The 25,354-nt window shown below is 39.2% G+C and overlaps 1 protein-coding gene across 7 annotated transcripts in view; it reads right to left on the bottom strand.

Annotated features, from left to right (window-relative positions):
- Window positions 1-538: 538 nt before the first annotated feature.
- Window positions 539-25,354, bottom strand: part of LOC124144495 (transmembrane protein 144-like) — a 49,335-nt gene continuing 24,519 nt past the window's right edge. For all 7 annotated transcript variants that reach the window (XM_048387798.1, XM_046513922.2, XM_048387799.1 and 4 more), the window contains exons 2-10: window positions 22,263-22,428; window positions 20,790-20,909; window positions 19,456-19,555; window positions 19,013-19,093; window positions 18,314-18,407; window positions 9,091-9,197; window positions 8,705-8,808; window positions 5,741-6,012; window positions 539-2,111 (exon numbers count right to left, since the gene is read on the bottom strand). In XM_048387798.1, the coding sequence (XP_048243755.1) occupies window positions 2,028-2,111; window positions 5,741-6,012; window positions 8,705-8,808; window positions 9,091-9,197; window positions 18,314-18,407; window positions 19,013-19,093; window positions 19,456-19,555; window positions 20,790-20,909; window positions 22,263-22,404 (1,104 nt within the window). In that variant the 5' untranslated portion in view covers window positions 22,405-22,428 and the 3' untranslated portion in view covers window positions 539-2,027. The remainder of the gene's footprint in view (window positions 2,112-5,740; window positions 6,013-8,704; window positions 8,809-9,090; window positions 9,198-18,313; window positions 18,408-19,012; window positions 19,094-19,455; window positions 19,556-20,789; window positions 20,910-22,262; window positions 22,429-25,354) is intronic.

Here is a 25,354-nt window from a genome sequence, read left to right as displayed (position 1 = left end):
TATGGGGGCGGGGGTTGTGTGTGTGTGTGTGTGTGTGTGTGTGTGTGTGTGTGTGTGTGTTTTGAGGGGTTACTTTAGAAAACGTCTTCCTGACTAGAATGGAAAAGCTTCACTATCAACATGAGATGTGTATCAAAAAGCAGGGAGACTATGTTGAAAAAATAAACTTAAAAACACTTTCACAATTGTTGGTCTTGTTTGTAAGGCTTATCCAGCACTTACAAAGGCACAGCAAAGCAACTTCATTCATTAACGCGTACCACTTATCACCACAACAATTACATGTAGCCTTGTTCGATTCCCAACATGGGTACAATGTGTGAAGCCCATTTCTGGTGGAACATTGCTAAAAACTGCGTATAACCATACTCACTCACTCACAAAAACATCCACTAACCTACCAAGATCGGAGCCTTTCGTTGCATTTTAGGATTTGTTATTCCCTGAGTACGTGCACCTATTCTTTGAGACTCTCAATGCAGTCAAACCTTTGGGGGATTAGTTAGGGGGCGGCTTCATAATCAAGAGTAACAAAAAGTATCATCCCTTATATTTATTCACACTTGACATATTCAACAATTATCGTTTGAACCACAAATTCATCACCAGTATCATTTTACATTCGTCTGTATGTTAAGATGCAGATCAAGGGCGCTAACATCCTACGCTAAAGTATACTTTCTTAATCATAATGGTCCGACGTCATGGTGTTATATAAATTGATCTCCATTACTGGGATAACGCAACACTAATATTAAGGAAAACAATAGTTAATCACACTGACGCTAACGCAATCAATAAGGTATTATACATAAAACAATATGGTATTATACACAAAACATAATCATGATTTCAAAACTGTTAGAGTAATGTTCTAACAATATAAGGCAATGAATCTTTGAACAGTCCATTGTGTCTCGGCGTTTGATTACGATTTAACAGCATTCCGTTCGTGATTTAACAACATACTGATAGTGATTTAACAACATACTGATAGTGATGTAACAACAATCTGTTCAAGGTGTAAAATCAATATTTTCGTGATGCAACAAGTCCTCTTACGATTTAATAACAATCAGTTTGTGACTCAACAATAGTTCCCTCACGATTTAACAACAATCTGCTCTGAGGCCCAACATTTTCTTTGCGCCACGATATTATATTTTAAATGAAAGTTTCCCACTGTTTACATTGTCTGGTTAAAAACACAGCAGTCTCATTAAATTGAGATCTCAGTTCTCGCTACCGCAGGGCGGTCGGGTAGCCAAGTGTCTAAAGCGTTCGCTCGTCACGTCGAAGACCCGAGATCGATTCCCGACATGGGTACAATGTGTGAAGTCCATTTCTGATATTGCTTCAATATTGCTAAAAGCGGCGTGAAACCATACTCACTCATTCTCGCTGCCGCTACGCAAAGATCTGAGGAAATCCCAGTGTGTTCTGGTCAGATCAAAATGACCTTTCAGCCAACCGATCAGAGCATCGCTTAATTTCTAGTCATGTAACCTCGAAAAGGTGAACTCGAGACATTCCGAACGACCTTTACTGGCTGTAATAGGACAAACATTTGGAACGGAAGGGACTTTCCATAGCCATATAATACTGCTATACAATCTCTGCCATCCCTTAGACATTCCAGAATTTTCCAGTGTTCTGTTTTCAAATTTTGAAATTGTCAAAATATGTAGCCCTGAAAAATAAGTATAGTCGTGAAAGCAAGTCGCCATTTTGTAACTAGTGCCGAAGAGAGAGCTGCTTTCTGATTGGCTAGGGTCGAGTTCCTGTTGGTCATTTCACTGATAGGTCAAAGTTCGGGAAAGAGGGTCCTGATGTGACCTGGAATAGGATGCCCTTACATCTTTGTATAGTGGTACCGAGCACTAATATCTGATTTTAATGAGACTGTGTAAATGGTAATAGAGTGTGCCGAATGTTGTCAACGCGTACAGCCCCTTCAGGCGGCATCACGTGATTCGTTGTAGTCTGAGTATTCATGCCTCCCAACATCAGACGTGGCTGTCTGGGGATCACGTCTTTGAGAGGCCAGCCACTACTGCCCCAACTATGGTGAGCGTCATTGCGACGGCAACGATGCTGATGTTGCGACAACCCTACAAAACAAGGAATGGGATAATAATGACAACGTATGCAGTTCGAGATGTTTTAAGACATTTCACGTCAAACTAAGAACGTGATCTAATTCATTGAATGTACCATTGTTGATTGATCTATGCTGGAGACACACAACAAACCATTTCAAAGAGCGGCATACGAATCTTGCAGAAAGATTCCCTCTTTTGACTTGCCTATGTTCATGTGTTCTTTTTGCAGATGAACAAGTGTATTGCATGTGTTTGTGATGGGAGTCACCGGTAGGGCTTGGTTGCGCTTACTTTTTTACAAAAAAACATCAATATTGGATAGTGATTCACAAACATGCTCATGGTATATTCGGACTCGTACAAAGGACTGCCTTTCTGGCAGATATGTAGCTGCAATGTATTTTCGCAACTTATACTTCTGTTTATTAAAACATCGCAACGTGTGCACTTGCCAAAATAGTGACGTTGTGTCTCAAATATAGGCTTTTTACCCCGCTAAGGTTATATGTTACTATGTGTACTATGTTGCTGCAAACCTATTTGACAGAATGATATTACCAATCCTTACCTACGGCGCAGAAATTTGGGGATTTCAACGGATTCAATGTATCGAAACAGTTCAGCTAAAATATTTCAAGAAGATTATCTATGTCCCTCAAAATGCATGCACTGCTGCTGTTCTTGGTGACTGTTGAAGAAATATTGTCTTCGTGACGCAAGTAATGAAATTGTTATCTTTTTGGACTAAACTTATCTCAATGGACAACAATCGACTTCCAAAGCAAACGTACATAATGTTACATGGACTGGACCAGTGTAAACGTTACATCGTGGGTGTCATATGTTAAAGAAACTTTATTTAGATATGGATTTGGATACACTTGGATCATGCAGGACTCTGGAAATAAATCCGTATTCTTATCAGAAATAAAACAACGTATCATCGACGTAGATATTCAACAATGCCAAGCAGAAATTACAGACAACTCTAAACTATCTTCCTACTCTACTTATAAATCTGTTTTAAATGTCGAACTTTATCTTACACATATCAATTTACGGACTTACAGACAAGCATTTAGATTTAGATGCGGATGCCACGATTTAATGATTGAACTTGGACGAAGAATGGGATTGGATGAAGAAATCAGATTATGTTCATACTGGAGCCGTTATGGAATAGATGTAATTGAAAACGAATATCATTTTTTACTTGTCTGCAAAGCCTTCTCTCAACACCGGGAATCTTATATTCAACTTATTTATTATAAACATCCTTCTGTTACAACATTTGTAAAGCTAATTAATTCCAAATGCCCTCAAACACTGTTAAATTTAAGTAAATACATATTTTTTGCTTTTAAACTGTATCCTACACTTCATCAATAATTGCTTCTTGTTATGTATATATGTTTTGTTATAATCCTGTCGTGTATATTGTAACTATCTATTTTGTTTTAATATTGACAATGTATGTCCTGTGGGCCAGTGTCCTTTTTGACTTGAATAAACACACACTATGTGTGTTTTGTGATGATAAAGGGCGACTTTCATTTATTGTAAAACTTGTGCCCATCAGATGAATGCTGCATAAGTTACAGATTTTTACCAGCGCTTCGACGGGATCGATTTCGCACTCGTGGTTCTCTTGAAAGTAATTAAAAAGGCAACAAATAAGGCGGAAGTGTTTACAATGTTGGAAGTAAATGCCAAGATATTATTGGTCTTGGAGTCTTGGATTGTATTTGCATTGTTTGGGGGTTTTTTTTATTATTTCTTTTTGTTGTTTGAGTTGCTTGGATTTCTTGGGTTGTTTCATTTATACGCATACGACTGTACTAATGTCTTTTCATCAACACTCTATTTTAGTTATAGTGGAAAATCCTGTACTGGAACCATATTGAGAAGTTAATATGACGTCATGACTGACATGATATGACGGCGTAACTAGTGTAACGTCATTAAACGTTATGACATCATCCATGTAGCCCCCATCTCACTTGTCCCCTAGTGTTACAAGATTGAGTACCAGTAGCCCCCCATCAGGATGTGCAGTTCCATGGGATCACCTCCTCTGCTCTTTACACCCCCTCTGACCCCTAATGTTACAAGACATAATTCTGTCTTTCGTGAACTCCCACCCAAATATATCTAACGTTGTTCAGCTGTTCACCTCTGAAGAATCTACAACCTTGTCCAGATTTTGCAACTGGAAACAAGACAGTGTGCCCCTAAGTAGTGGAGAATTTACGATCAGCTGACAGTCGCATTGAGAGTTTGGGATTTGAGTATATTATGTGTGATATGTACATCACAAGTTCTGTGAACAAAATATGTGAATGATTAATATGTACATCACAAGACTGTGAAAGAAATGTATGGATGTTAATGTTCATCCAAAGTATTCTGTAAGAATGTTTACGTACACCTCAAGTATTGTGAAATAAATGGAAGAATGTTTATGTACATCCCAAGTATTGTGAAATAAATGTGTGAATTATATAAAGCCTTTGTATTGTGAAATAAATGTGTCAAAGATTCTATTGATCCCAGGTATTGTGATTTTAATGTGTGAATGTTAATATGTACATCCCAAGTATTGTGATATAAATGTATCAATGTTCATATAAAGCCCAAGTATTGTGAAATAAATCTGTGGATGTTAATATAAAGCCTGAGTATTGCGTAATAAATGTGCCAGTGATTATATAAATCCCAAGTGTGCTTAAATAAATGTGTGCATGTTTATATAAAGCCCATGTATTGTGAAATAAACGTGTTAATGATTATGTAAATCTCAAGTATTGTGGTATATATGTTTCAATGAGTATATAATCCCAAGTATTCTGAAATATATGTGTCAATGATTATATAAATTCCATGTATTGTGATATAAATGCGTGAATGTTTATGTACATCCTAAGTATTGTGATATAAATGTATCAATGTTTATATAAACCCCAATCATTGTGAAATAAACTTGTGAATGTATATATAAATCCCAAGTATTGTGAAATAAATTGAGAATATATGTACATCCGAAGTATCGTTAAAGAAATGTGTGAATGTTTATGCACACCACGAACGTTGTTAAATAAGTGTATCGATGATTATGTTCATCTAAACTATTGTGAAATAAATGTTTGAATGAGTATCTACATCCCAAATATTAGTAAATAAATGCGTGAATGTTTATGTACATCTCAAATAATGTGGAATAAATGGGTAGGTGTATATGAACGTCCCAAGTATTGTGAAATAAATGCCTGAGTGTATGTACATCCCAAATATTGAGAAAGAAATGAGTAAATATTTATCATTATTAAAAAACATCAATAACAAGTGAATATATTTCTATATGCATATCTTCACTTCATGAATCACATAAACGACCCGCATCGTGTGAATTTCGGGGAAGATCGGGCCCCCAGTAATCCCAGCTTGTCATAAGAATCTACTAAAAAGAGAATAGGCTGGTCAGGCTTCGTGACCATCAAGGGGGTCTGTTATATTATGCATGAGTAATTATAATGTCATGGTTGTTGCTGTCGATCATTGGTTCGTCTGGCCCAGACTCGATTATGTACAGGCCGCCGTGTTACAGCAGGAATGTTATTGACTGTGGTCAATCAACTCACCTTGATCTCCTTGAAGGCCACTATTCCAATCAGAAGAGAGATTCCCATAGGCACTGTAGAGATGATGGGGAAGGAGACGGGGTCTGACAGAGACTTGTTAGCGATGAACCACGAGGCCGTGCCAACCCCCCACATCAAGCCTGACACTATGCCCGGGACGATCACCCGAGGGAACACCTTGGGCTGGTTGCGCCGGAAGAGAGCGTAGATGATGAAGTAGAGGGTGGAGGTGAGGTAGATACCGCAGTAGTGAGCGAACACATAGTCGAGTGCTGTAAGTGAAGAACATCGATATAGTGAAACCCGGTTAATCCGTTAGTCTCGTTACCAATGAAATCGTCCGGAGTAACGAACGGCGGTCGAGGTTAAAGAGTATATTTCATGTATCAAGTGAAATATCACGTTTCTCTCGAGTGACGGGGAAAGCAGATATTTTCACCTTTTTCCCGTCATGAGATGAGAGATATATGATATTTCACGAGACACAAAGAATATACTATTTATCCTATACCTTTTGTGTAGTTACATTAAAAATGTAAAATTTAAAGCGTAAAATCTCCCCACCTAACACGAAGGAAGGTTTCAATACCCCTTTTAATTGCTACTTAAAAAGCAAAATCTTTAAAATTTAAACGAAAGTAATAATCATATATGAGGTTACTAAAATTCCTTTTTATACATTTGGAGATGATTATATACAAAATCAATTTACAAAAGTATTCTTGAAAGCTACGAGACCGCTGCTCGAAGCGAAGGAATACACACTGGTCAAGTAACAAAATAGTGCTTTACGAAATGACGAGTTAAATGAGAAATTTACTACAGTTTGTAACGAAACATTTCGAATAGAAGAACAAACAGCAAGAAGCGATATAAATTTGTAATTATTTTGCCTTGTCAACAGTTTGTGTACGGCCCAGGCAGTAACGATAAGGGAGACAATTTGCGGGGAGGATAGCACTTGTATGACGATATTTCCGCCGAAGAGTTATGTTCACTGCAGTGAAATATGAAGTGTTATGTTAACTGCAGTGAAATATCAAGTGTTATGTTCACTGCAGTGAAATATCAAGTGTTAAGTGCACTGCAATGGTAATATCACTTTTCTCAACTGAAAATTTAGTCTTTCACACTGAGTGAGTATGGTGTTATGCTGTTCAGTACAGAACCATAAAAAAAATCATCCTTGGCTCGTTTAAGAAAACCATGGACATGCTTCACGAGAGGATCATCAGACAAATTCATGTGAACAAAAGTGCACAATACAATTCTATCATGAAGAGCATCGACGTTAATCAAACCACGCCCTCCATTACGATTAGTAAATATAAGTGATTAAGGGAAGAGCGAGGGTGGTGGGATCTATTGTCGGACATGATTCTTCGTGTGAGGGTGTCAGTGCCCTGAATTTCTCGTCTCGTCCAATACACAACACCAAAAGAATATGAAAGAACGGGATCAGCATAAGTATTTGTGGCTTTAACTTTATTGCGAGCGTTCAGCTCTGAACTCAGATTTTCTAAGTCTACATACTCTGCCCAAAGTTTTTCCTTGATATGGGCATTCTGGAGTTTGTCCCTAACCTGCAACCCTAAGTAGGTATGGGCCTCACCTTCCACGAGATGGTCAATAACTCCTCACCCAAGTAAACTGACTGATCCTCTTCTACCTTGCCACATTTCAGATGAAGAATGTTGCATTTGTCGAGTCCAAAGGACATGCCAGTATCATTAGAAAAGGACTCGACAATGAGAATCGTTTTTAGTGTAGATACTCCATTGGTAATAACTTCAAGGTCATCCATGTAAAGGAGGTGAGTGTTTGGGGTGTTTGGGATCTGTGCTGAGGAGGTCGAGGATGATAACCTTCCTCTTTACTAAACAAAAAGCGAATTAAGTCACAAACAGAAAAGCAAAGGACTAAATGAGTCGCCCTGAAATATTCCTCTTCTAAAAGTAATGAAATCCGAAGTCATCACCTGCCCCTGCCAATACATCTCAAGTTGAGTTGACCAGCAATGCATTAAAGACTTGAGTAAAACTAGTAATCTCTAAGGGAGGTCAATACATTCCAGTGACTTCAAAATCAACGATGACACAGGATAATAAGACACCCCATTAATATGTTGTATTGTGCATTCAGACAAGTAATAGGGCGGATTTTGTTGGGAACAGTCAAATCACCTTTCTTTGGGAGAAGCATTGTACGACCTTTGCACAACCAAGGCAGAACATCCCCTGTACCCACAAGAGAATTTAAGCAGTGACGTAATGGTGTTTGGATACAAAGAAACAGTTTCCCGTACTGGTTTCGAATACCATCAGGCCCTGGCTCCGTACAAGCTTTGGACTTACATTTTGTTATGAAACACAACAATGGTGACCTTATTTTTTCATGTACAATATCATTAAGATCCTCTCCTCATGGTTCCGCGAGGTTGCCGAGTATAGACCACAACTGTTTCCAAGACCTTTCACTGGAATCAATGGTGGGTCTTTTCTCATCACTGCCATTGGTTGCATTTAATTGCCTGTAAAATTGCTTTTGTAAGATTTGAACAGTTTATTTTGTTTCATGAATTTATGTTTCTTGTCCAACTTTCTTTTTTTCTGCCAAACCATCAACTTTGCCTTCAGAGAATCAAGAATTTGATTTAGAATTTAGAATTTGTTGTCTTGTGGTGGTGTAATTTGATTTTATTTTTTCCAAATTGATTTTGGGCCTATTGTTCCCTCAGGATCGTAATTTCAAACAGAGCTCTATCCATCATGTATCTTTCCTTGTTTCATTTAGTTTATATGGAACTGGTTTTTCTTTTGAGGATTTTGGTGTCTTTGGAAACTTATAGAGTTCCTCCAGACTTCGAGCAGCAGCATCCACGTAACAGTTAATGTCATGCAAAGAACAGTCCGTGTTGAGAGTAACAGAAATAATGCCAATGAATTTATTATGTGGTATCCTCACAGTTCTGGCTGGCGCCGTTGTCTCTGTATTGCTGCTGTATGTATCTGGCCGGGATGAACTGAAAGGCGTACATCACCCCCGAAAACGCAGCGAGAATAATCCCTCTGAAACATGACGACATATACCGCTCAACTTTTGATTAGGTTATCCCTATTAATCCAGATGGGAGCTGAATGTTGTCCTGCGATTGGATATTCCATGTATGCAATTTACCCCTACCCTTATCAGGATAAAATAATTGAAAGTGGGACACTTATTATTCATCCTGGAACGCAATTAAGGATTCGTCAATATCAGGTAAATACATTAATCATTATTTGAACATTTTGAAACTGATTCATATGTTATAACTGTGCACGGTTTTGAAAAGGAAATATTCAACATACACGATCTTCTTCTTGGCAGGCGACCATCTTTCTAGGATGAACTCTCCGGGGGACGGTTTCACGGGTGGATTTTCTTCCATGTCAGTCAGTTCAACGACTTTGGGCGACTGAAGGACGTGAAATTTGGAGACACTTATTATTTCGTAATTTATCATTTGTTGAGCTAGATATTTATTTAAGGAGGTAACGTGGATTCATTTGAAAAGCTAAAAGGGAAACCACAAAACCCTTACAATCGTAAGAGTTATACAAAAGTTTTCATTAGCGACACATCATTGGCTGGAACGTATCAGCGTGGTTTCAATAGGCATTTTTCATTTGTTCTCTTATGCCGCATTCAGCAATGTTCTAGCTGTATCACAGTGGCCTGTGAATAATTGATTCTAAACAAGACATTCCTGTGAGTAGCATTAATCATCGTCGTTTAGGATACGAAGGCATGCAGGCATCCAAGACACCAAACAAGGAATCCCCACGGATGGCATTTGTTTTCAACAAAACATACGCATAGGGAAGTCTTTTTTTCTTTCTTTTTGTTGTTGTTGTTAAACGCCGCACTCAGCAATATTCCAGCTATATGACGGCGGTCTGTAAATAATCGAGTCTTGACAGGACAATCCAGTGATTGACATGAGCATCGATCCACGCAATTGGGATAGGATACATGCATCAACCAAGTCAGCGAGACTGACCATCCGATCGTGTTAGTCGCCTCTTATGACAAGCATAGTCGCCTTTTACGGCAAGCATAAGGGAAAGTAACGTAGTTTAGAGGATAAATCCCCTTTACTTTTCCACCAATCGTACCGGAGCAGTATCTTTACCCATGTAATACACTAGGGATAGCATAGTGGTAACAGCGTTCGTTCGTCATGGGCTCGATTGCCCAGGTGGTTCAATGTGTGAAGCCCATTTCTAGGGCATTGCCTAAAAGTCGGGCCGGGCCGGGCCGGGCCAAGACGGGCCAAAGTGTTACTGGCTAATTACTTCATTATCGGCGATCATACCTACATATAATTGATGCAACATACACACATGACATTAATGAACAATCACCAAACAAAAAAGTGCACCATAAATAAGTAATTCGGAGTAAATCGCTTGACAACCAGAAAGTGGAGCAGTGTGTAAGCGTCGCTGATCTTGATAACATGTAAAAGAGCAATCGTTAAACGAAGTAAGATTTGAAACGTATCAAATACTTCTAGCTATCGTGATACAAATTTCCATCTGTGAGCATAGTGTTTATATTTATAGGAACGTTCAATATATAAGTAAATACCACTTTATAATGTCACTGATCGTCGTATTTAAAGCAGACACGTTGGTTAAAGTAGACCTCTTCTCCCTATACTCTCAACAGTCGCACATATGTATCATCAAATGGATTCACATCTATAAACTAGTATAATATCTACCTAAATACCACTTTATAGTGTCTCAGATCACTGTACTTAAAGAAAACAAGGTGCTCAAAGTGAAGCATTTTTACTGTATTTTCTTTAGAAAATCTATGTCAGAAGTGTTCGGTCCGACTTGGCCCGGGCTGTCAAAATCAACTTAAACCTCACAGATCTATCTTTAAATGTGTTTACATCTATAGACTAGTGTTATATCTACCTAAATACCACTTTATAGTGTCTCAGAACGCTGTACTTAAAGAAAACAAGGGGCTCAAAGTGAAGCCCTTTTCCCTCTACATTCTCATCATAGTCTCTATCAGAAGCGTTTTGCTTGTGTTGGGTCCGACTTGGCCCGGGCGGTCAAAATCAACTTTAAACACACAGATGTATCTTCAAATGTGTTTACATCTATAGATTAGTGTTATATCTACCTAAATACCACTTTATTATGTCACGGTACATCGTATTTAAAGAAAACAAGGTACTCAAAGTGAAGCATTTTTACTTTATTTTCTTAAGAAAATCTATGTCAGAAGTGTTCGGTCCGACTTGGCCCGGGCTGTCAAAATCAACTTAAACCTCACAGATGTATCATCAAATGGATTCACATCTTTAGATTAGTATTATATCTACCTAAATACCACTTTATAGTGTCTCAGATCGCTGTACTTAAAGAAAACAAGGTACTCAAAGTGAAGCATTTTCACCCTATTTTCTTAAGAAATCTATGTCAGAAGTGTTCGGTCTGACTTGGCCCGGGCTGTCTAAATCAACTTAAACCTCACAGATGTATCATCAAATGGATTCACATCTTTAGATTAGTATTATATCTACCTAAATACCACTTTATAGTGTCTCAGAACGCTGTACTTAAAGAAAACAAGGGACTCAAAGTAAAGCCCTTTTCCCTCTACATTCTCATCATAGTCTCTATCAGAAGTGTTTGTCTTGTGTTGGGGCCGACTTGGCCCGGGCGGTCAAAATCAACTTTAAACACACAGATGTATCTTCAAATGTGTTTACATCTATAGATTAGTGTTATATCTACCTCTATACCACTTCTAATGTCACGGTACATCGTATTTAAAGAAAACAAGGGGCTCAAAGTGAAGCATTTTCACTGTATTTTCTTAAGAAAATCTATGTCAGAAGTGTTCGGTCCGACTTGGCCCGGGCGGTCAAAATCAACTGAAACCTCACGGATGTATCATCAAATGGATTCACATCTTTAGATTAGTATTATATCTACCTAAATACCACTTTATTATGTGACGGTACATCGTATTTAAAGAAAACAAGGTACTCAAAGTGAAGCATTTTTACTTTATTTTCTTAAGAAAATCTATGTCAGAAGTGTTCGCTCCGACTTGGCCCGGGCTACACTTCAAGGTTTCGTGCTCAACAAATATATATGAATGTATATGATGTCTCATCTTGATGTACTTTAATAATGCAATTCGACAAAGAAGATGTACAGATGCCTCGACAACATGTTTTGCACATGAATTACTTCAACCTTGGCTCTCAACTAGTAAAGGTAAACATGGCTATTAATGCTCATGTGTGTCAGGTTGCCCCAACCTCGCCGTCGTATCTGTACACAAAACAAGTGCATAGTCTAAACTAGGCTGCATATACATTTCTTCAGCCGTTTCAATAATGCAGTGCGCTGTCACAGCATGCTGCGTAGGTCTGTACAACACAATGTATTTTATTAGTAATTGGTCGATCCTTCTTAAATCATATTTTTGCCATTCATTTCACATATGCCTCGGTAGAATTGAGGTAGGGGAAGGACTTCTGGTCAGATAACAAGGTATTCAGATATCCAGAAACTCGTTTATCCGGACAACATTTTAGAAAAAGCAATTGTCCGGATAAGCGAGGTTCGACTGTATAGCGCGTGATACATGACAAAACAGATGTGTTAGGACCTGATTCGCACTTGCTGAAGGGATACCAATGGACCCTGATCATAATACATTGGTTGCTTATTATTATTATTATTATTAAACATATTGTATTGTCCAAAAAGACAAAGGGATTGGGCACAAGTGCAGCACTTATTACCACCTTCTCCATATATACAGTTATACATAATATTGCATAATGAAATTTAACAATTTACAGTTGAAGCATCAAATTGTGGAAACATAGTGCGCAATATAAATTTATATACAGTGCTCATATGAAGGATATGTACAATGTGCTGGAAAGTGAAGACAGTGTGCATCTCATACATATGCTAATATTATACATGTTAGTGTTGTATATAGATTTAACAATATTAATGATTAACAGTTTGGAAACAATAATATGCTAGCTACTGAATCTGTTAGTCGTTTCTATAAATTTGTGTACAGACAAGAATATTTTTGTATTCAGGAAAACATCTAAGTTTGGATCACAAAAAAGAATTCTATTTAGAGTTTTTTGTCCTCCAAGATTATCGATAGCTGTCAGTAATGTCTCCCTAATATCATCATATAAGGTACATTGGAAGAAGAAATGGAATGAATTTTCACAAGGAGCTCCGCATTTACAGGAAATAGTATCAGATAATTAACACGAAACAGGTTGGAATTTAGTGTGCTAAAATTGTGTCTCAATCTAGTATGCAATATGTTTGTAGATCTCTCACCGCAATTATAGTCCATAGGTGGTGATGTACGCTGCTCAGGTGCGACAGCTTTAAAATAAGATATTGACGGACTATCCCTGATTCCTGATGATAGATTATTCCATTGGCCTAATGTATCTATAATATAAGACCTTTTAAACGTAGATGTCCGTGCAAATGGAACTACAAAATCATGGCGGTTTCTGAGATTATAACTGACCTTCTGTGACACAGCTGGTGGTATAAGATAAGTTACATATGAAGGACATGGCTTATTTATTATTTTATACATAGTTACAAGTTTGTTGACGTTTCTTCTGTACGCTTAGATATATGTATCCACGCCACACACGCCTAGAACAAGTACACTTATTTGAATATTACTAATATTACATGAATGTTACTGAGCAGTCAGTTAGAGTTTATATCTTTGCGCTTAATCAGCAACATTAAGCCTTTCACGTATATTACAACTTTGTAAGTTAACTTTCCTTACCAGAAATACCATAGCATGGTGACAGAGATGAACTTCTACCCCAAGACATGTGTCATTGACTAAAATCTGCTTTGTTAATTTGATTTCAAGTGATAGCGTAAGTTAACTTTCCGTTCCAGAAATACCATAGCATGGTGACAGAGATGAACTTCTACCCCAAGACATGTGTCATTGACTAAAATCTGCTTTGTTAATTTGATTTCAAGTGATAGCGTAAGTTAACTTTCCGTTCCAGAAATACCATAGCATGGTGACAGAGATGAACTTCTACCCCAAGACATGTGTCATTGACTAAAATCTGCTTTGTTAATTTGATTTCAAGTGATAGCGTAAGTTAACTTTCCGTTCCAGAAATACCATAGCATGGTGACAGAGATGAACTTCTACCCCAAGACATGTGTCATTGACTAAAATCTGCTTTGTTAATTTGATTTCAAGTGATAGCCTTCACCTGGAAGGAATTTATATTTGTATTATTTCAATTTTTCTTTTCATATATATCCCTCTGAATTTTGGGTTTTGAAATAGCATGTCGCAGAAATAACTCCTGTTGGACCCTTAGACTTGCAAGAATACTCTAATCATTGGCCGAAACATGCCCCATTTGTGCTTATTGCTTTGTCAGACCAAACCCATACTGTTGAATTTCTCAAAAGCTTTAAAAGGGTTAAAGCTATTTTTGGAAGTATAAATGGGTTGATTGGTGACTACCACAGAAGTAGCAAATGGAGTTATGTCCGATGAAATTCTCTGTTTTGACTTGTGCTAATCGGGTTTAACAACTAGCTTGCCTTTGCGTGTGTTTGTTCCACCGGTGGTGCAGGATACGCTCACCTCTATGCAAACACCTGTTATCCTCACTGTTTGATAGTAGTTTATACACGTAAGTATGTATAAGTTGTATGTCATCTTAATATATCACTTGTGTTATCCCTCTTTCTGGGGTGTACTACAAACATAAATCAAAGTTTCTTTTGAGCTATCATGAATATCATAAAATACTTAGCAAGTCTATGCTTATCATTCCCCCTATTCCTACCAAAGGCTCTAATTGTGGCTAACTGTTACATATTCTTCACGAATACTGTAAATCATGAAACGTGTAACCAAATTAATGCGAGTTTAGACCGCTGGCTAGACTAACATCTAGTTTCTGAAATGAACATATTTTACAAAAATAAAAACAATTGTTTGATTATATTGATAAAATCTAGTCTTGCCAAATATGATTGACTTTCATCGGCTGTATTGGATATATTTGTTTCAGGAACTGTATGACAGGCCTAAAATGCGTCACGAAAGTAATGCGATTAACTTTGCTTTTGACCTGTAAAAGCTAACCAGCAAACGAAAACACGGCGTTGTTTACAATGAACGCATGTCTAAACAAACATCCTTTTTTATATACTTAAGTAGAAGTATCACGATGGACAGTGCATACAACTGTTTGGCAAACAATATCAAGCAATATTTTAGATTCAGAATCAACATACCATGACATAACAGAAACATATATATTAAATTGTATATATTCATATTTGCCGCTATTCACGATAAATTTATTTTACCGTCACTGTTTAAAACTACTCTGAACTACTTGTATGTATAGATCATCTTATTTGTAAACAGTAGGCGGACGTATTATATATCTAACAGTTACAAAAGTCTGCTGAAATCTTCTATTTCTTTATTATGTAAAATGCTGTCAACAGTGGTAAAATCTATCCATATATACAAAATTGTATATTTTTGGATATACCATATAATCAGAATTGTATATTTTTGGATATACCATATATACAAATTGTATATTTTGTATATATTGGAATTTTCCCTTGTGATACTTTCACTGGCCACTGACAAAGATTAGCAGTATTAGAATAAGAAACTAAATTAAATCCAGTATGACGTGATGATGTGTAAGCATACAGAAAACTAAGAGAGCCCAACTTACTTCAGTTTCTGTACCTGACTGACTGACTGACTGACTGACTGACTGACTGACTGACTGACTCTGACTGACTGACTGACTGACTGACTGACTGACTGACTGGAGTGCGTGTTCTGGGGTTTCTGGTTGTTTGCAGTGTGGGCAGTTACCTGTAGTGTGTTTTTTTTAAGGTGGTTATTTAGGTTGGTGTGTCCTGTTTGGAGTTTAGTGAATACTCTGTCGATTTTTTTTGATGCATGGAGAATTTTTGGTTTGGTTAGTGGTTTGCTGAGCACTTTTTTGATTTGGCTATTTGAGTTTAGATATAGGTTATGCCATTTTTTTGTGATATTTTGCTTGTTTACACTTTTAATTTCTGATTTTGAGATGGGTAAGTTTAAGCTTATTTCTGGGATTTTGAGGGATAGTTTAGCTGCTTTATCGGCGTTTTCATTACCGTATATTCCTACGTGGGCGGGTAGCCACAAGAAGGTTATTTGTTTGCCTGCCTTAGTTAGGTCGTTGGAGCTTTTAAGTATTTGATTTATTAATTTAGGTCAGTTTTTGGTATTTTTGTTTTGGAGGGCTTGCAGTCCACTTAGGGAGTCGGTAAGTATTAGGATTTTTTGTGGTTTTTGGATTCTTGATTATGGAGGGCTGAGGCCATGCCCATTAGTTCTGCCGTGAATATTGATTGGTTGTTTGGGAGTCGGAAGGATCGTGCTTATATAAAAAAAGTTGCTAGATATATAGAGAACTTTAATTTATGGCGTCTTTTAACCATCACGACAATAATACTGAGTGGTCCAAGTCAGGTTCAGGAGAAGTGTGTTGTCACAGAACGAGCTGCTCGGAGATGCAGCACGTATTCTCGCGGTATGGCAGATTACAACTGTCTCAGATAATCCTGTTTTCCTAAACACACTCATAGATAATAGAAGCATTAAGCAGGGTTGAGGGAGAGGTTTATCCTGGATTGCAAAGTGTCTCATCTTACCTTCTCCAAGTGTTACCCTGTGTGTATGATCCTTGAAAAAAACCACGACGGATTAGGTAAAAGCAAGGGATTTTCCGACCAGACACATACCATGAAAAAAGGGCTTCACTTTAAAGAGTATACTTCACTCCAACACATTTGGTGAAATTTTCTTGAGAATATACAGTGAAAGTGCTCGACTTTAACAGACCAGTTTTCTTTGAGTTATCGTGCAACATTATTAAGTGTTATATAGGTAGATATAATACTAGTCATGTTGAGAATGTAGAGGAAAAAGGGCTTCACTTTGAACTCATGGTTTTCTTTAAATGCGATAAACTGTGACATTATAAAGTGGTATTTAGGTAGATATAACACTAATCCAAAGATGTAAACACATTTGAAGATACATCTGGTGTGTTTAAAGTTGATTTTGACCGCCCGGGCCAAGTCGGACCCAACACAAGCCAAACACTTCTGATAGAGACTATGTTGAGAATGTAAAGGGAAAAGGGCTTCACTTTGAGCACCTTGTTTTCTTTAAATACGATGTACCGTGACATTATAAAGTAGTATATAGGTAGATATAACACTAATCTATAGATGTAAACACATTTGAAGATACATATGTGTGTTTAAAGTTGATTTTGACCGCCCGGGCCAAGTCGGACCCAACACAAGCAAAACACTTCTGATAGAGAATATGTTGAGAATGTAGAGGGAAAAGGGCTTCACTTTGAGCACCTTGTTTTCTTTAAGTACAGCGATCTGAGACACTATAAAGTGGTATATAGGTGGATATAATACTAATCTATAGATGTGAATCCATTGCATGATACATCTGTGAGGTTTAAGATGATTTTGACAGCCCGGGCCAAGTCGGACCGAACACTTCTGACATAGATTTTCTTAAGAAAATACAGTAAAAATGCTTCACTTTGAGCACCTTGTTTTCTTTAAATACGATGTACCGTGACATTATAAAGTGGTATATAGGTAGATATAACACTAATCTATAGATGTAAACACATTTGAAGATACGTCTGTGTGTTTAAAGTTGATTTTGACCGCCCGGGCCAAGTCGGACCCAACACAAGCCAAACACTTCTGATAGAGAGAAAGTAGAGGGAAAAGGACCTCACTTTTGAGCACCGTGTTTGCTACTGCAATATGAGACACTTAAGTGTTATATAGGTAGATATGATATTATAATAAGTCTATAGATGTAAAGTATGTGTTGTAATTTTAGAAGCGCTTTGACAGTTATTAACACATGTCGTGTCAGTCCTATGACATTCGCGAATATCCATTATCCAGAAAACATCCTGTGTTGGTTTAACATGAATTAGTAAAGGTTAATTAGGTATGCCAAACACGTTAAATTAATGAAAGAAGAGTAGTCAAAACACTGTCATTTCGATTTCCTGCCCAGGACATCACACCCCTGCACGCTAAGGTCGGTGAGAAACCTTCTCATCAAAGTAAAGACACAGTCAAGACACTGGCTTTTCGGTATGAACTCTCGGTATGTAGCTATAATTATCAGTTTATTACATTGCTGAAGATACATTTTGATTCAAACTCAATTAAATGAGCAAAACTATCCGTGTCTGGACATTTGAGATCTGCCTAGATATGCACGTTTCGTTTTATTATTCTGCAATCCATTTTTAGTATTACCCGCTGGCCCGGCCCGGCCCGACTTTTCTTGGCCCGACTTTTAGGCAATCCCCATTTCTAGTGTCCCCTGCAATAATATTGCTAAACCATACTCACTCACTGCGACACATGTACTGACCTTACTGTTCGCCGACTCGGCGTCAGGTGCTGGTATTGTTATGTCCATGGTGATAGGTTTAATATCTGGCTTGACAAAAGCGTACATCACGGTACTGCAGAGAAAATTGTTATTATTACAACAGGGGCATTGACAGGTCTGTTCCAGCCACAGTGATGTATATACAGTGTACAGCTGCTTACTATTACACCTCAAACGACGCCAACACTCCGATTACTGCCCGACACTCGACACCTATTCATGTCCCCAAGTACACCGGCTTTAACAGAGAACACACCCACATCGTCATCTCAATCCACATCCACACCCACACAACACCCTACCATCCTCCCATGGTTTACACTCTGTCCCACCACAGCAACGCTACGCCATGCCAATGCCTACCTACCAACGCCATGGTATGGCCTGGATTCCAACGATCACGCCACGCCACGCCACGCCACGCCACGCCACGCCACGTCACGTCACGTCACGTCACGTCACGCCACGCCACGCCACGCCACGCCACGCCACGCCACGCCACGCCACGCCACGCACCGCCACGCCACTTAGATACAGCACGAGATACATCAGAAGATGCCACATTTCAATTAACACAATTATAATAAATTAATAAATGTATTTAGATATTCTTCACCATAGAATAGTGAGATACATATATTATACACGCAGTAGATACAGACAAGTTGCCTGCTTTACCTGACGAGAGAGATAGACACCCCGGCGTAGTTCATGGCGAGGTTGTTGGGAATCTCTGCTTCGACGCCCACCAGTCCGAACCTGCAACATGTTCTTCTAAGGATTTAAATTATATAACGATTGCTATGACTATGACCGCTTAAACATACCGGTAAATCAACCCCTAGTTAAAAACTGCTTTGAAAGTATTTTTATAGGTGCATCACGTGTGGGTGAAGCTCAAATTGACGACGGCTTTGGACGATTACCATTCTGGTGAAACCCATTGGTATGATGCTCAACAAGCCGCCTTGGGATGTCTTACCAGAAGCTTGCTAACTAAACCATCTCTGCTCAGCTTGAGTCGTCGCCTTTGGTCACTGAGCTAGCCATGGTCATTATCGATCAAATAGCATTTAATGTAAATGTATCAGACCAAACGCATCATTCCAGATACAACGCACCTGCCGTTGGCCCAGCCGACGAGCAACTGCGCAGAGCCCCAGACACAGATACCGAGACCAAGGCCGATGGTCTTCACGATGGGGACGACACAGATGTTTCCTGGCGGAAGAGAGGACGTTAGTAGGGTTCCACGTCGCCTTTTGCAACATCAGGGCGATGGGATACCAGCAATGGGCTTCGAGCACATTATTAATTTTCATAGCTATTTGGCCCTTTACGCCCAATGGATTCTGTTTCAGCGGATAATCTAGACTGATTATGCTTTTGCATTGACAATTTAATCATTTATATTCACACATTGTACCCTCGTTGGGAAGTGAACCCGGTTCTTCCGCGCAATAGGCCCAAACTGTTACCACTAGCTTACCCCACCGCCATTGGGTGGGGGAGAATATAGATTTAAGAGTACTGGCCATTATGCAACAAAGTACGTCATTTTGAAATTCCAGATGCAACAGTTAAAATACTCCATTGGTATGGGAATGTATATAGTACGCGGTTCTAGTACACCCTGCATATATTTAGCTCAGTCTCATTTCAATCATATGTTAGTTCTCGCTACCGCTACACATAAATCTTCGGACATCCCATCAAAGGCCACGTCCAATCCGACCAATCAGAGCTTCGCTAACAAGATCGCGGAAGTGAAAGGCCAAATGTGTTTTCTGATCGTGCAACTCCCAGTTGCGGGCTGTACGACTGATTCCGTCAAAATGATCGTCTTCAATGGGATGAACATTTCCCACGGAGGAGAATTTCCATAGGTCGTCGAAAGTACCGACACACAATCTCGGTCATCTGTTAGACATAGCAGAGGTTTCTTTGTTCAGTTTTGAATTTTTGAATCGAGAAGTTTTCTAATCCCAGTCTGGAATGAAATTCGCCAGTGTGAAACCAGTGCCTAAAGCTCGAGAAAGCTGCTTTCTCATTTGCTAACGTCGACTTCATGTTAATAATTTCATTGGTTGGTCGTGACCTATAATGGGACATCTTCAGATCTTTGTGTACCTGAAGCGAGAGTTGAGATTTCATTTTAATGTGAGATTGCATGTAGCTTTAATTAACAAATCAGACGTATTTCTGGCCCTGTACTTAAGCAGTGATTTGATGTTAGTCCGTCACACAGTCGTGACCCGGATTAAACAACCAACTGTGACGAAGGAAGACGTGTTAGCCTGTTACTCTAACGTGGGCTAGATGGAACAATCAACCATGGCGAAGTGAGGAGACATGTAAGCCTGGGGACATTACTCACCTGTAGCCCATAAGTTGCCCCCGACTATGACGAAGACGGGGGGGGGGGGGGGCATGTAAGCCTGGGGACATCACTCACCTGTGGCCCATAAGATGCCCCCGACCATGACGAACGGGTAAAATCGTGACAGCCGTATCGTCTGTACCACTATAGCCGACATGATGATGGCATTACTCAACACCCACTGGAAATACATTCCTGAAATAATAAAATATGGTGTCACTGAATAAGCTGTAATGTTTCTTAACTAGGCCACGTTGATACACCCAGCAGATAACCATAACTAGCCGATCCTCACCACATTACTACTTACCATCACCCATCTCTCCTCACCACAATACTACTTACCATCTGCCACACGTCCTCACCACCCATCCAGTAACCACCACCCACCTATCCTCACCACATTACTATTTACTACTATCAACCATCCGTCCTCACTACCCACCCGCAAACCATCATCCATCCGTCCTCACTACCCACCCGCTAATCATCATCCAGCTGTCCTCACACCCATCCGGTTATATATCACCCACCCGCTTACCACCACCCACCCGTCCTCACCACATTATTACTTACTATCATCCATCCGTCCTCACCACTCACCCGCTTACCACCACCCACCCGGCTTCACACACATTCGCTTACCATCACCCACCCGGCCTCACACACATCCGCTAACCACCACCCACCCGGTCTCACCACTTAACTACTTACTATCATCCATCCGTCCTCACCACTCACCCGCTTACCACCACCCACCCGTCCTCACCACATTACTACTTACTATCATCCATCCGTCCTCACCACTCACCCGCTTACCACCACCCACCCGGCCTCACACACATCCGCTTACCACCACGAAACCCGTCCTCACCACATTACTACTTACCACCACCAAACCCGTCCTCACCACATTACTACTTACCACCACCAAACCCGTCCTCACCACATTACTACTTACCACCACCAAACCCGTCCTCACCACATTACTACTTACCACCACCAAACCCGTCCTCACCACATTACTACTTACCACCACCAAACCCGTCCTCACCACATTACTACTTACCACCACCAAACCCGTCCTCACCACATTACTACTTACCACCACCAAACCCGTCCTCACCACATTACTACTTACCACCACCAAACCCGTCCTCACCACATTACTACTTACCACCACCAAACCCGTCCTCACCACATTACTACTTACCACCACCAAACCCGTCCTCACCACATTACTACTTACCACCACCAAACCCGTCCTCACCACATTACTACTTACCACCACCAAACCCGTCCTCACCACATTACTACTTACCACCACCCACCCGGCCTCACCACTTAACTACTAACCACCACCCCCCTCCCAATCCGGTTACCATTACCCGACCACCAATCTGTTCACTATCACTCATCCGTCCTCACTACCTATCCGTTTACCATCACCCATCCGTCCTCATCAGCCACCCGCTTACCATCACCCATCCGTCCTCATCAGCCACCCGCTTACCATCACCCATCCGTCCTCATCAGCCACCCGCTTACCATCACCAGTCTCGAACTTCTTGACTGGTACGAAGTTAGTGCCGAACATGATGGACGCTATCCCACAGCAGATGAAGCCGATATACTGGGGAATGTCGTCCACGTCTGTGCCATTGGACCACGAGGAAGTCGTGTTCTCCATCCTTCAAGAACGGTTGACCTTATTCTGTAAACCATAAAATTAACGATACTTGTATCATCATGTTTTGCCATGCTTTAGCCATCGTGATATGAAACAGGTTTGGGTTACTGCCCGCTTGTATGAGGCATTTAAAAACAAACTCGTTTGTGTAGTTTTCTGTGACATATTTAAAGCTTTGATCGAGTGTTGCACAAAGGGTCTCTCTCTCTCTCTCTCTCTCTCTCTCTCTCTCTCTCTCTCTCTCTCTCTCTCTCTCTCTCTCTCTCTCTCTCTCTCTCTCTTCATCTCTCTCTCTCTCTCTCTCTCTCTCTCTCTCTTACTGGGCCAGGAGCATTAGAGAAAAATTAACAAACCTGAAAACAAATTCGTAGAAAGCTCAAAATTGTATATACCTTCACTGGAACTTTAATGGGGGACAGTTTGAAAAAGCCAATCGGGGGAACTTGGGGAATTTTGTGTCGGGGGCATTTCCCCGTTTGTAATGAAATAGTTTAATTTTCCGGAATATAACGACAAAAAGGTATATGATAAATACTTACTTGTGACGGGAGAAAAGGAGATAAATTATCTCCTTTCCTCACGTCACTTGATGAGAGAAACGTAATATTTCATTCGACACATGAAATGTCATTTCTCTCTCTCGCGTTGTAGTTTTTTTGGTGGAGCAGTGCATTATTCATATGAGGGATAACAATCTGGAATAGTGACACAAGGACATATCGCTTGTAACTCACAAATGAGGTGACGAGATGTAGATAGGTGTGTCCATGTTATCAGTACACAACATCTGGTGTAGCTACTCAAGGACATGTCGCTTGTAACTCACAAATGAGGTGACGAGATGTAGATATATGTGTCCATGTTATCAGTACACAATTACAATAAGGCCTTTATGCCGGTGAGCAGTTTGAATACTGTTAAAAGCGGCGTTAAACCCAACTCACTCACTCCTCCTGAGCAAGTTGTTTCCTACCACCTCCATCACGGTAATACATTAAATGGAGTTTTCAATCATTTTGAAGGATAACCTTAACACAGCAGTTACTAAGCTCACTGACATTGTGATATGTTGTGCTACAAGTGGTGGTGCTGTTTCACCATGCATCTCAGCCAGGCTGGTTTGACAGTAAGTGTAAGAATATGAAATCTAAGTAATCATAAGTATTTATGTCTTAACAACTTCAGAAATCACAAGTGTGATTTGAACTTACACAAATATGTAAGTGCAAGATCAGAATTTGAAAAATTTCTGAACGTAAGAAAAAACTGTATGACGTAAAATTGAGTGAAGAAATTAAGCTAGCAGCGCATTATCGAGATTTGAAACGTTTTGGAAGATACTTAAGAAGTCGTTACGTAAAAAATCACCAGACAGTTCTATAACTACTCTTGTTTTGCTGTCCTAATTTCAGAATGTATTTAATCCAACGTGCATGACGGCAAAAACAGAATTTGATCTATCAATATCTGATTTTTAGATACTCATATGTGTGATAAATGTACTGAACTTCCATTCACGGAAGAATTGTTATCTCGTGAGATGACGGAACAAGAAGTGAGAGAAGCAGTAAAAAGCATTGAAAATGGTAAAGCATCAGGCGTCCCGCCAGAATTCTCCAAAACATCAGGAGATTTTCTAATACCACATTTGTTGGTTTTATTTAATAAACTCCTTGATTAGGGTATTTTCCCCGATGCATGGAATATTGGAACGAAAATGTCTTTATACAAATCAGGACATTTCAGTCAAACAAACAATTGCAGGGGTATATCTGTTTTAAATGTCTTGGGAAAACTATTGGCTTTTATTGTTGACAAACAACTTAGAATTTGGCTTGAAGTAAATGATATGATATCTGAAGCTCAAGCAGGGTTTCGCTCTGAGTATTCTACAGTTGACGATATATTTCTTCTACAGTCGCTTTGCTAGAAATATTTATGTGAACCTAGAGGTCGTCTTTATTGCGCCTTTGTTGATTTCCGCAAAGCTTTTGATTACGTGGATAGAAAAATAAACTGATGTGCCTATTGATCACTAAAGGATGTCGTGGAAAACTGTCAATAGTTCTTAAGAATATGTATTCCTCATTCAAAGCATGTATCAAAACTGACTCGGGTATAACTCCTTAATTGTTTTACTACTTCCAGTGGTGTTCGTCAAGATTGCGTCATAAGCCCATTCTTATTCATTCAAAATTTACAAAGAATGTCATCACGGTGTGTTTGTGACACAAGACATTATAGATATTATGTTATTGTTGTTCGCGGATGATGTTGCTCTGGTGTCCTACTATGTGGTAGGCCCGCAGAAACAGCTGAATGTATTGCAGTCCTTTTGTATTAAGTGGGGTTTAAAGTAAACCTTGGGAAAACCAATGTTATTGTTTTTAGAAATGGTGGAATTGTATTGAAGCATGAAAATAGGATATACAGTGTATGGTGATAAACATTTACAAATTGCTAGTTATTATAAGTATTTAAGACTATTAACTATTAGTCCTCAAGACTAAATTGGTCCAAGGTTTGTAAGACCGTAGCGCTTCAGGCATCTAAGGCAATGTTCTCTGTTTATAAATTATTCAAGGAAAACAAATATATTTCATTTTCCACAGAAAATTCGATATTTGATGGTAAACTTATATCCATCTGTTATATACGGGGCATTACACATTTTGAATCCATTGAAAAAGTTCACACTTTGTATTTTAAGCAATTTTTATGCATTGGTAAATATGTTTCACATAAGGCACTACTTGGTGCTGTAGTGTAATTGTTCAGCTGTGTGTTGTTAAATATTGGATAAAATTATTAAAAGTGGAAGCTCTTAGGTACCCATTTCAATGTTACAAAATGCTTAAGCAATTAGATGATATGAGAAATTGAATTGGGTGTCTGAAGCATGTTATTTAATACTGGACTTTCCTTTGTATGGATCTCACAAGACACAGGT

Source organism: Haliotis rufescens, unplaced genomic scaffold (assembly GCF_023055435.1).
Source record: "Haliotis rufescens isolate VD_foot unplaced genomic scaffold, xgHalRufe1.0.p SCAF_7, whole genome shotgun sequence".
NCBI lineage: Eukaryota > Metazoa > Mollusca > Gastropoda > Lepetellida > Haliotidae > Haliotis > Haliotis rufescens.
The sequence above is the reverse complement of the archived record's forward strand: the minus strand, read 5'-3'. Positions and strand labels throughout refer to the sequence as shown.